At 38.8% G+C, this 12,042-nt stretch overlaps 1 protein-coding gene across 1 annotated transcript in view; it reads left to right on the forward strand.

Moving 5' to 3' along the window:
- Positions 1-12,042, forward strand: part of CNTN3 (contactin 3) — a gene marked incomplete at its 3' end in the record, with an annotated part of 239,450 nt that overhangs the window by 219,711 nt on the left and 7,697 nt on the right. The window contains exon 19 of the mRNA XM_082847771.1: positions 1,574-1,757. Coding sequence (XP_082703897.1) covers positions 1,574-1,757 — 184 coding nt within the window. The remainder of the gene's footprint in view (positions 1-1,573; positions 1,758-12,042) is intronic.

Here is a 12,042-nt window from a genome sequence, read left to right on the forward strand (position 1 = left end):
AAAAAACCTGTAAACACTGGGTCCATCTTCCCCCCATCGACCAGAGCTGCGTAGAGGCTCCATTACGAAGATGGAACGTGCCTGTCTCCTTTGCCGCAGTTCCCACACGTCTCTACTGCCTTCATGACTCTGATGGCTGAGCATCGATTGCCGTTTTCATTGTGCTCAAGCAGCCGTTTACTTACAGAAATTATAGAAATAGTTTCCTGTTTTCATATTTTGCTATCGAAGTAGATAAATGAAAGTCAAACCAAAAGGGCAAAGACTGCAAGAAGAACAGGAAAGTGCCTATTTCTTTCTTTGTTATTTTTAATAAATTTATTCATTTAATTTATTTACTTTTGGCTGTGTTGGGTCTTCGTTGCTGTGCGCAGGCTTTCTCTACCTGCAGTAAGCAGGCTTCTCATTGCAGTGGCTTCTCTTGCTGTGGAGCACGGGCTCTAGGCTCCCAGGCTTCAATAGTTGTGGCACGCAGGCTCAGTAGTTGTGGCACACGGGCCTAGTTGCTCTGCGGCATGTGGGATCTTCCTGGACCAGGGCTCGAACCTGCGTCCCCTGCGTTGGCAGGCGGATTCTTAACCACTGCGCCATCAGGGGAGCCCCAAGTGCCTGTTTCTTTAGGAAAGTAAAAAATATGTACTCAGTCTGCTTTATGTATTTGTGTTACATGTCCAACCCCTGCTTTAGATGGTCAGATGGTGATATCTGGTCTCAGCATGAGGAATAGTTGCACTTTTCATGAGCCATTTGTTTGGTGGTTTTGTTGCTGTTTTTATTTTATGAAGGATCCAAACTGTCTAGCAAAGCATAGTAGGACTTTATAGCATAAATCAGAGTTCACTGGGGAACGTGTCTTATTATTGTATTTTTCTACTTTTATTTCTTTATCTTGTCAAATACTCTATTTTTATACTGTAAATGTATATATTTTTATAAGCAGTCTCAGATCATTTTGCACAATTCACAATAATGAAATACAAGTAAAACATTTCAATATATGCATATATTAACCTATGTTACCTGCCTTCCTGTTCTCTGCAGCAGCTCTGCCTACTCGGGGGTCTTGGTGACATTTGGCCATCACTGTAGGACGAGCCAGTGGCCAGCTGGCTTTTCAGTGGTCTTTGCTCTGACAGGTCCCTTTCTTCACAGAAAGCATCTTCACCATCCGTCAGAGTTTAAGCATAGCTGTCAGCCTTCCAGCGTTGAGCCTGAGCCAGGTTGATTAGGGTCTGGGAAGGAGAAGCAGCTCACTCTCTTAGAAATGCAGATTTTTTTCCCTTCATTTTCCCATTTATAAGGCTATGGGCTAGTAGCATGTAGCACTTACTGTCTTTGAATTTATCTGGTTGATTTGTGTACTTATTACCTGTCTCCCCCAGGAGTCCCTTTTCTTTCACGTCTGTGGCACAGAGCCTAATGCAGCACGTAGCACATAGTAGGTCCTTAAAAACTACTTGTGGAACAAATGGTAAAGTAAATAAATTACAGTGCCCATTTTAATAAAAATCACTTAATTTAAAGGATGCTGTTTTGTCAGTCCTTCTCATCTTTTATGTTTTCTGTCCACCAGGTGCGGTATTGGAATAATGGAGAAGAGGGATCATCGAGCAAACTGAAAGTGGCAGGAAATGTGACATCGGCCAGACTCCATGGCTTGAAGAGCAACTTGGAATATTACACGGCTGTCCGGGCTTTCAACAGCGCTGGTACCGGTCCCTTTAGTGCCACAGTTAATGCAACCACCAAGAAAACTCGTATGTATCTTGTGATTTTTTTAACGTCAAAAAAATACTTTGCGTTTAAAATGGTAGCCTTCTTTATCATTTTAGATGGACAACACAAGTCAGTGAGCCCAATGAATGATGTAAACCCAACTCCAATCCCTTGTAAACTCAGAGGCACACATACATGTCTTCCTGATACCCCTAAATCTTCAGTTAGAAACCCCATGTGAAAATGAATGTGCATCTTTTGAAAAATTTTAGAGTGGGATGTTTAGTCACGTCCATCCACTTTTCTTTTAAAATGTCATCAAGCTAATTGGTTTATTTCATGTATTTTTAGTTCTCCAAAGCTTGAGGATTTTTGATAAGCATGAATAACTTAAAGTTCAGGCCAAAGAATCAAGAGTGATGTTTTTCTTCTTTTCTTTCCTACTTATTCAAAAGAGGGCAATGTACAATAAAAGGTTACCAGCCAGAGATGTTGCTTCACACTAATATATGGATATTTTAAAAAATCTGACCAGAGATGTCAGGCAGTGTTGCCTTCAAAGCTGAGTCTTTGTTAGCTGTGTGTTCACAGATACATTCACAAGCACCAATTATGAGCTATATATTAACCTGGCTTTAAATTAGGCTACAGAAAAGTCAGTGATTTGCAATTTTGTAGTCTTTCACATGTATTTCCATGAAACTGATAACAGCAGTGTATATTTAGTTATTGTATTGCTGCTTTCACACAATGCAACCATTTGAATTACTCTTGTCATCATCATCGTAGCTAATAGCAATTAGAACATTTTATGTTCACATGCTTTACATGTATTCCCACACCTAAACTTCATACCTGCCACATGAGGTAGGTGTCGTTTTTACTTCTTTTTGAAAGATGAGGAATGTGGGCATGACAGGATTAACTTTAATTTTAAAACAATGGTGCAGTAAAACAATTTTTCTTCTTAATTTATTTTCAAAATTAATTAACCCAGTAAAAATGTTTTGTTAACTGGCCCTATATGGGAATGAGACAGTTATTGTGTTTGACTGCCAGTTTCATTAATGCATTTCTGTTTCCGTATATAATTGCCAAACTTTCGTGAGAACGTACGTTGGCTGGCTAAAATTGCTAAGAACAACAATAGTATAAAATCTAATTTTATTACTAGTGTTATTTATGGGTAAGTTAAAATATGTATAAAACACAATTCTACTATGGATTTTCATTAACCAGTGTTCATTTGATCAGGAGAGTTCATATTTTTACCTTTGTATTATCTATTGAAAAGAGAATTTGGAGAGAAAGTTTAGCAACCAAACATTTTAATCCCTTTAAGTAGCATATATTTACAAGCAACCAACTAATGTGGTAATTAATTATCCTTCACTAATTATTAGGAGAAGACTGACGCCATCTCTTATAACACGTGGTTGGGGTTAGACCAAGGAGCGTGTCGGTTTGCCAATAAACTGAATATATTCTGCGTTTAGAACTTTTCGCTAAATATATTCGGTATTCCCAGTAGCGCTTCTGAATTAGTAAGATTTAAATATACATAATTATTATATGTTCAAAGCACAGCATCAATCAAAAATTCTGATTGCACTGATGCATGCATACAAGGTTATCTGGCTCTTTCCTCCGACCTAATAATTGATGTGATTACTCGCTAAGAAATTATGATCGTAAAAGACTGTGTGACATCATCATGAAATCAGTGAAGAGCTTAGTGAATCGGTTAGACAGAAGGAAGAGATTGATTATAAATCAATAGGAATTTCATGGTAATGTACAGTGAGTGAAATAGAATTATAAAAAAGCACAACCCTTTAAAATTTAAAGATAGCGTATAAATACCCAATCTAAAGTAGGAATTTGCAGGTTACAGTAATGATGGTGATTATGATTTTAATGACTAACACTTACAGAGCAATTTCCAGTCTCTGTTCTAAGTATGTTTCATGTATTGATTCTTAATTCTCACAGCAACACCGTGACTTGGAAACTATTAGTAGTCTCACTTTAGAGACGATGTGGAAGCACATAGAGGTTATATGACTTTCCTGAGATCACAGAGTAAGTAGCAAGAGAGCCATACAAACCCAGACATAGTCTTAACCGCGGTGCTAGCCTCTCTTTCAACCATATAATTCGAATGTTCATGTCGTATATAACACCGGTATTTATTGGGTTTTTACTCTGTGTTTAGGAAGCAGGTAAGGTGATCAAAGATAGACAGGACTTCTGTGCTCATGGACCTGGAGTCTCATGGGAATTCCAGTAATCGAACAAAATCCCCCTTGCAAATGATACATTCCTATCGCCCCAGTTTAACTGGAGTCTGCATGTGGGGCTGTAGGTGTTATTAAAGAAAGGTTTCCTACTTTGAGTGGGAAATTCATAGAGATAATTAAAATCCCTAACTATTTTAAGATTGTGTATAAAGACCATCGTTAAGTTTTAAATTTTACATTCATAATTTTTCTAATGTACCAAAATACAAGTAAGACAATCTTTGAAAACTATTTCTAATATTATTTTACTGGCAGCTCTTAATAGTCATACTAACGTTTGACACGGTGTTAGCTTCAAATCCTAGTTACAAATTTTAATAAGGCTTTTGTGATTATCACTATGAAGAGAATTATTGTCATGCTTCAGGCATAAAAAACGAAGATAACATCTTTGAGTCTTTGCTTGCTATCTGTCTTCCCCTCTGGATTGTAAACTTTATGGGGAAAGAGTCCCTCTGTGTCTGTTCACCCAGCCCCAGTGCCCAGCCTGGCACTGGGAGCCACTCATTAAATGTTTAGTGGGTAGCTAGATGGATGAATGAAATCTAAAGAAGCAGACCAGCCTGAAGTACTATTATTAACCCCATATACTTCCTCTTGATTGAACATGGTGAGTTCGGAACACTTACTGGAGTCCTTCACCATCTTACTTAAAATGTGCAAGTTTCATGTACTTGTAATCATGGAATTCTGTATACGAGGCTTTACATCCATACAGATCTTGGGTGATATTTTTGATTAATGTAAATAATACAAGGATTCTCAGGTTAAGGACTGTAGCTTCCATTAAACACTTAATTCTTGATATCCAAATACTTGTGTTTTTTTAAAGCATTTCTAAGTTAAACACTAATTAGCCTCTTTAAGTAATCAAAGATGGATTTTTGTTACTTGCAACCCAAAGAGAGCTAACTCTTAAGAACATCGTTTATCTAAAGGCACTGATGAGGAAAAATTGCAGATAGCATATAAATGACGAAATGGAACGGCTTCTAAAAGGAAACATACTGAGAAGTTTATGTTCGGAGATTGCAAGAAAGAATGTGGAGGGCAAATATTCTGCTTTGAATGACTGAAAAGTCAAGTGGTAATCGTGGCTTTCAGTATGGATAAATTTAGCACTCAGCATCCTCAACGATCACCTAACATCTCAAATTGATTATTTCTAAAACTAAGTTCTTTAAATCATCCACCCCATTTAAAACCTGGCCCTTCTACCCTATCAATATTCCCCATCTTGGTAAATTCAATCCCGTTATTGCAGTCGCTCAGCCACAAAAATTTGGGGGTCATCCTCAACTCTTCTGTTTCTCTTATACCCTGCACCTGGTCCAGAATCTGCCGCTTCTTAAGGCATTCACGGCAGTCGCCCTGGTACAAGTTGGTACAACCCTCACATGGATCAGGGCAGTGGCCCTTTATCATTCAGCCCATCTGCCTTTGTCTCCCTTAGGCCAGAGTGGTAGTGATGATGTTGCTTCTCTGCTCAGAACCTTCCAATCACTTCCCATCCCACTGCAGATAAATGGTAAATCCTTAAAATGCCCAACAAGGCCTTTACAGTCCATCCTGAGATCCTTCTTAGACTCATTTCCTACTATTTTCTACCTGCTCCTTCCACCTTCCTTTCAGGGGCTCTGCATTTGCTGTTCCCTCTCCCCCGAAGGCTGTTCCTCCAAATGCCCAAGTGGGACTCTCCCCCATGCTCACATGTAACCTCAGTGCCACCTGACTGCCATATGTAGAAGTACAGCCCCTCATTTCCCGACACTCCCTGTCTCCTTCGCTGCTTTACTCTTGGGCATCGCACTTAGAGCCACCACCCATGCCATAGCATGTTCGTAATTATTTTATCGTTGTCTCACCAGCCTGCTTTGACTGAAGGCCAGACTCCTTCAGGGCAGAGATTTTGCCTGTTTTCCTCATTACTCTATCCCCAGAGCTCTATCTTCAGTGTCTCAGTACTCACAGTTGGTGCCCTGTAAGTATTTATTAAACAATCAAGAATGTCTTCATCTCTTGGCTCTGGTCCATGATGGCGTCATTCTCACCAGCTCCCCTCTTCAGAGTAACAGTATCGCCATTAAGCACCTCAAAGCCTATTCCTGTCAGCTAAGCATGCTGGGAAAAGGGCCGGCTCCTTCCTCATCCCTCCACTCAGAGCCAAGGAGGGGTCCTGGCTCTTCTAGAGCCAGGCTTTGTGGCAAGTAGGTGGAAACCCTAGATTGGCCTGGCCTGCATCACTTGCCCAGATTCTCCCCTAGAACAAGAGAATCCTATTTTTTAGTGCCTTCACCAATGATTATACATGAGTATCTACTTGAGAAAATAGTGATATTAAATGGTGAAATCAGTTTTTGACTTGAGTGTTTGCATTTCCAAGTGGAATGTTCATCCATGTAGGTTGAGCCAAAATTAATTGTCTGAATTTAAGGAAACCAATTAAATGTGTCCTCAGGAAACGAAAAGGAAATGTGAATAAAACAAGCCCTGAAACAATGTGCGTCAGTATCTCAGAGGTTTTCGATAAAATGAATATTTCTGCCCCAAACACCTAATGTAGAAGTTTTCAAAGGTACGATTTCATTATATAATCATCCACTCTGAGTTAAGAGTCAGGTACATATCAGTACAAGGTTTCCCAAATTTTAGATGGTGATCTGCCTTCTCAATTTTTGCCATTTCTGTGGGCCTTCTCTGCTAACGTGTACCTAGTATTTTTTCTTAAAAACTAACTTACCATTTTTACTTATATAAACCTAAAGAAAATGGAAACTAATTTCCTGAGTATGAAAACCAGTATCATTGCCATAAGTAGATGTTAACAAAGTAATAATTAAACAATGAACAATGCCAATAATAGTAAATATAATGAAAAAATAAGCTGTTCTCCATTTTAAATATTAGCAACGTGGTCTTGCCTATTCAGACAACTGAACCTGCTTCCTCTTTGTTTGTGATGTTAGGGATATGAAAAGGGATATGAAGGGATATCTGAAGGGATATGAAAGAGCTAGTAGCCCCCAAATCCAGCTTTCTCTTGAAACTAATGGGAAGACTAAAAGGGAATTAATTCCTCCCTAGGTGACTAAATGTTATTTGTTGGCTTTTCTGTGTGTCACATACCACAGATATATGTCACCCACTCGTGTTTGTGTATGATACGCCACAAATCACACATACAACATTAGAATACACTGTTTACTAATAATGCACATTCTTCAGATTTAGAAGGGTTTTCTTTTCCTGTCTGTGGACTTCAAGAAAGTGATGTCTGATTTTGTAAGCTCTGAAGCAAGATAGCAATATAATATTGAATTTAATCAGAATCCAATTAGGAAGTTTCAGCTAGTATAGAAACAAACACTTACTTTGGCCAAATGTATAAATCTTATGAACTTTAGTTTGTAGGAGCTTTGGTACTTTTGTCCACCTTGCCCATGAATTCTCTAGAAGCTTGTAAACGTTCTGATTATAGGCTACAAATTTTCATGTTGTTATTATCCGAAGAAGGAGAGATTTTGGTCACAGGAATTCCCATTCATTTAAAATGAAGAAAGGCTTTCTTCCCTGACATTCTAGATTAGACCCCAAGTAAGGTCTTTTCTGAGTTTTAGATGTGTTAAGAAGCACGTGTTTTTGTCTTGTTTTTTAAAATTGAGTCAATCTCTTACGATAAATTAATTTATAATAACTTCAATGATGTCAAGACAAGTATATCTCATTATTTGGGAAAAAGTGGCTTTTGGTAACTTGTTTTCTACACAGTGTCAAATAGTTAAGCTGTTTCATGACAAATGTTGATGCTTAAGTGAAGTCCAAGTGGAAAGTGTACCTTCAACCTACCACTTATCATGTAAGTCAGTTCATTACCATCAGGTAGTCAAGAAATCTGTTGAGTTTTACATAATTAAGTCACGGCAAATATATTTTCTTAAAATTCCATGTTTTGAAAGTCAATGCCAACTTCACTCTCAGCACTGTGAAGATATCACTACTGAAAATTCTGGACAGTAATGTTCTTTATTTTAACAACCTCTACTTTTCATATGTAAAGGAAAATGTATTCACTGCTGAAATTAGGGGAAAATCATCACCCATAATCCTATCCCTCAGAAAGACCATTGTTAGTATTGTTGATCTTTCTTTCCAGACTTACGTTCTATAAAATGTTTCTCTTAGAAAGTGGAGGTTATGCCATATATTTAGTTACCTGGTATCAGAATTTTCCCCAGGTCATTAATAATTTTCATAAATATGTTAGTGTGTGTGTAACATTCCATTGTGATAATGCACCACAATTTAGCCATTTTCCTGTTGGTAGACACGTCTTATATTCCCAGCTTCATCCATTCAACACCCTTGCGGTAATCACCTATTAGCAGTCAAGTGGCTGTAGATTTAGTAAAATCTGTAGGGCTGTTGTTGAGGAGTCTGATAATCAGATACACGGAGGATGTCAGGATAGGTGCTAAAAGAATGACAATAATAATAAAAGCCTTCGACATACTATTATTCTTGTCACATACCGTTTGAAATTATTGAAATAATGGTACAGCCTGTCAGTTAGTGTTGTGCTATAAATATAGTGATATGCCACTTTTCTACTAGAATTAAATTAGTTTTTATCATTTTTTTCTATTTTAGTGTACTGTCAACACACTAGAAGTTGAGTTGACAGAGGAAAAATCTACAGGATATGAAAGTTGAGATATGATTTACAAAAAATTTCAAAATGTAGACCATATATCAAGTTAATTCTCATAAGGTGTGGAACTCAGCCAGCCTTCTGGGTTGGGCTTCCAACGTCATAGAACATGAAAAGTGAAACTGGAAGTCCTAAAAGATATGCTGTCAACTCTCTCCTGCCCATTTCCACTTCAGTATGTGACTCAATGCCTTTACAGAATTTCGTTGTGTTACATTGAAGCTTAGGCTACTGTTTAACAGCTGTATTAGTCAGATTGGGCTCGTATGGGTAGAGTATCCAAAACTCCCAAACCTAGAGGCTTTAAACTACAAGTGTTTCTTTCTCATTCATACTACATGTCCATCACAGGTGCGATTCAGATCTGATCAATTGCATCTTCACTTCAGAATCCTGACTGAAGAAGCAGCCACTCTCTGGGCCATGCTGGTCTCATGGCAAAGGGAAAATGGTGAACCATGCTCTTCAGTTGCTTTTAAAGCTGTCATTTCACTTTTGCTTACATTCCACTGGCTGAAACAAGCCATATAACAAAACCTGATGTCTGTGAGATGCCAGTGAGAAGGGGAAGTATGTCTTCCTAAAGGCATGGGACCACAAGTCCCATGGCCAGGCTGAACGTCAGTGAGAGTGAGGCAGGGAAGCATAATCTTTCCATGGAGGATGAAGGACAGAAGACTTGCAAAGACTAAATAATAATACACCCCAAATAATCTACCTCAAAGTATTTTTAAACAATAATACAGTCAATCCTACCAGCCAATAATAAGGATCATTTAAAAATGTTTCCAGAGGATCTAAGAATAAATCACAGGTCCTGAGAGATCCCTAGGGGTCCACGAGTTGTTCTTTCATCTGCCTTTACTGTCTGCACCTTCCTCCTTCATATCCCTTCCTTCAGCATCTACAGCCTCAAACCTTTACAGAAATAACAAGGTAATTTATTCCATCCAGATAGATTACTTATATAAATATGTCAATAAAATATCCTCAAAATATGTAAAAACTACCCCAAATGACTCTTTATTTAAAAAGAGGAGTAAGGGCTTCCCTGGTGGCGCAGTGGTTGAGAGTCCGCCTGCCGATCGATGCAGGGAACACGGGTTCGTGCCCCGGTCCGGGAGGATCCCACATGCCGCAGAGCGGCTGGGCCCGTGAGCCATGGCCGCTGAGCCTGCGCGTCCGGAGCCTGTGCTCTGCAACAGAAGAGGCCACAGCAGTGAGAGGCCCGCGTACCGCAAAAAAAAAAAAAAAAGAGGAGTAATAAAGTCAAGTGCCTTCAATGGCCAGGCAGGTTTAAATGAGCATTGGTGGGTATGTGTGGCAGTCTCTTGTTGCTCCATCCCATGCTTTCTATCCATCATCGTAGGACCAGTGTTCCTGATCGTCTAGTTTTGCACAAGAAACCAGAAATCTGGAACATAAATGAAAGCTCCCAAGTTTTAAATGTTGGTAACTAAACAAAATTAAAATACAGTATTTGGGTTAGGCAGAAAATGTGTGCAAGGTGGATCTAGCTGAAGTTTCAGGTTGCAACCTCTGATGTGAAGCTTTACAGTTACAGACATTTCACTATCTTGTGTTTTTTAATCCAGCAACAGCTCTACCAGCTGTTTTCCTTCTTTTGCAGTTGAGACTCTGTGGCTTCCGGTAGGTTAAGGGACTAAAATCAATACAGGTGAGTTGTAAGTGGCCACATTGCTTCTAGTACATTAAGCCTTAAGTATGTTAGGTAGACCTTGTCTGTGGTGGTGCAAGCTTGCTGTTCGTTGGTGCACAAGGGTTAAATCATTTTTATAGAGAGTTTGTGGAAGGAAAGAATTAATATTTGAAGTTTGACATTAGTAAGATAGAAAAGAAGGGCATTTAAGGCTTAATACGAGGTAACTAAAGGTTGGTAAGGATGGAAACCAAAAGTAGGGATAAAGATACTAAAGGGAAGTTTGGATCATACAATAAGCAAACTTTACTTTATTCATAATTTGCCCAGTGTTTTGCAATCTCCAGTCACTGAATGATCCTTGCAAGATTTTAGCCACATACTCAACAACCTGGATTATTATTTCCCTAATGTATTTAATACTTAAATATATTTATTTTAAAAGGCTTTGTATCATTGCTATAAACAGAACACGACTAATACTCTCTCCTTACAAGATAGTAGTTTTAATTTTCTTCCCATAAAAATGAAAGCAAAGCAGTTACTTAGAGAAAAGTTTACAACTTAGAACTACAATGAATAGCAAAAATAAACATACTTGATTTGCCAAAAATGTGTACCTAGAAATAAGTTTTGCAGTGAGCTAACCAGAGTGTTGATGACTGTTATTAATAGAGTGATATTCTGTTCTTGATCACTTAGTTTAAGATGAGTTATTTACTGTAAATATATCCTTAGGTCAGAGTCAGTTTGAATTATGACTGTGTTTTTTGGGGTGTTTACCAGACATCTGTGTGCTACTGAAAGCATCTGAGTTATTTGTGTTTGTGTAACACCCTATTTTTTGTGTCATTATTTAGAACCTAATTTTAATCTATGTGTGTAAAGTATATTACCACTGATGTACCAATATTGGCCTCATCCAAAAGAATTATATCTATGAATCAATTAACAATTAAAACAATTAAAAATGTCATCCACCTAAAACCATCGTATTTGTACAAGTCCTGGTCTCTGGGAACCACTAATGTGGTCCATGATTAGAAGTCAGAGAACATCTTTATCTCTGTGCTCACTGTACTCGGGAGAATCCCTGACACATGCGAAATGCTTATTAATTCCGTAGTGACTGAAAGGGAATTCCGGATAGAAACGTTGTTCCCCAAGATGCATGTCATTCACCCGGGCTGCCGAGCTAGAATTAGCCTGCTGCCTTATTACCACCACCCATGTGACCTCCATCATCAGGACCTATTCACAAATTCCAGGTCTGTTCCGTCCCTCCAACTCTACTGCCATCACTTGCATATGAAGCTTTATTATCTTTTAGACAAAGTGCTGCAGTGCACTCCCTACAGAGCTCCCACCAAGATTCTCCATCTTCTCCCTCTGTCCCCACAAAGATCTGTGAAAGCACAGACCTGATGGCATCACAGATCTGATCCTTCTTCAGTGCCCTGCCCATTGCCTGCCCCCCAAAATTCCTTTTCTCGTTCCTTTGGCCTTCTAGACTCTTTAGCATATGGCTGCTACCTGTCTCTCCAACTGCCTTTGCAGTTCCTTCCCATCATCCCTACCTGTAACCCGTCAGAACTGAGCTCCCTACGGCACTATGCTAGTTCCTGCCTCTGTGCCTTGGCGTGTGTCATCCCTCTGCC

The sequence above is a fragment of the Leucopleurus acutus genome (assembly GCF_964270905.1).
Source record: "Leucopleurus acutus genome assembly, chromosome: 10".
NCBI classification, from domain to species: domain Eukaryota; kingdom Metazoa; phylum Chordata; class Mammalia; order Artiodactyla; family Delphinidae; genus Leucopleurus; species Leucopleurus acutus.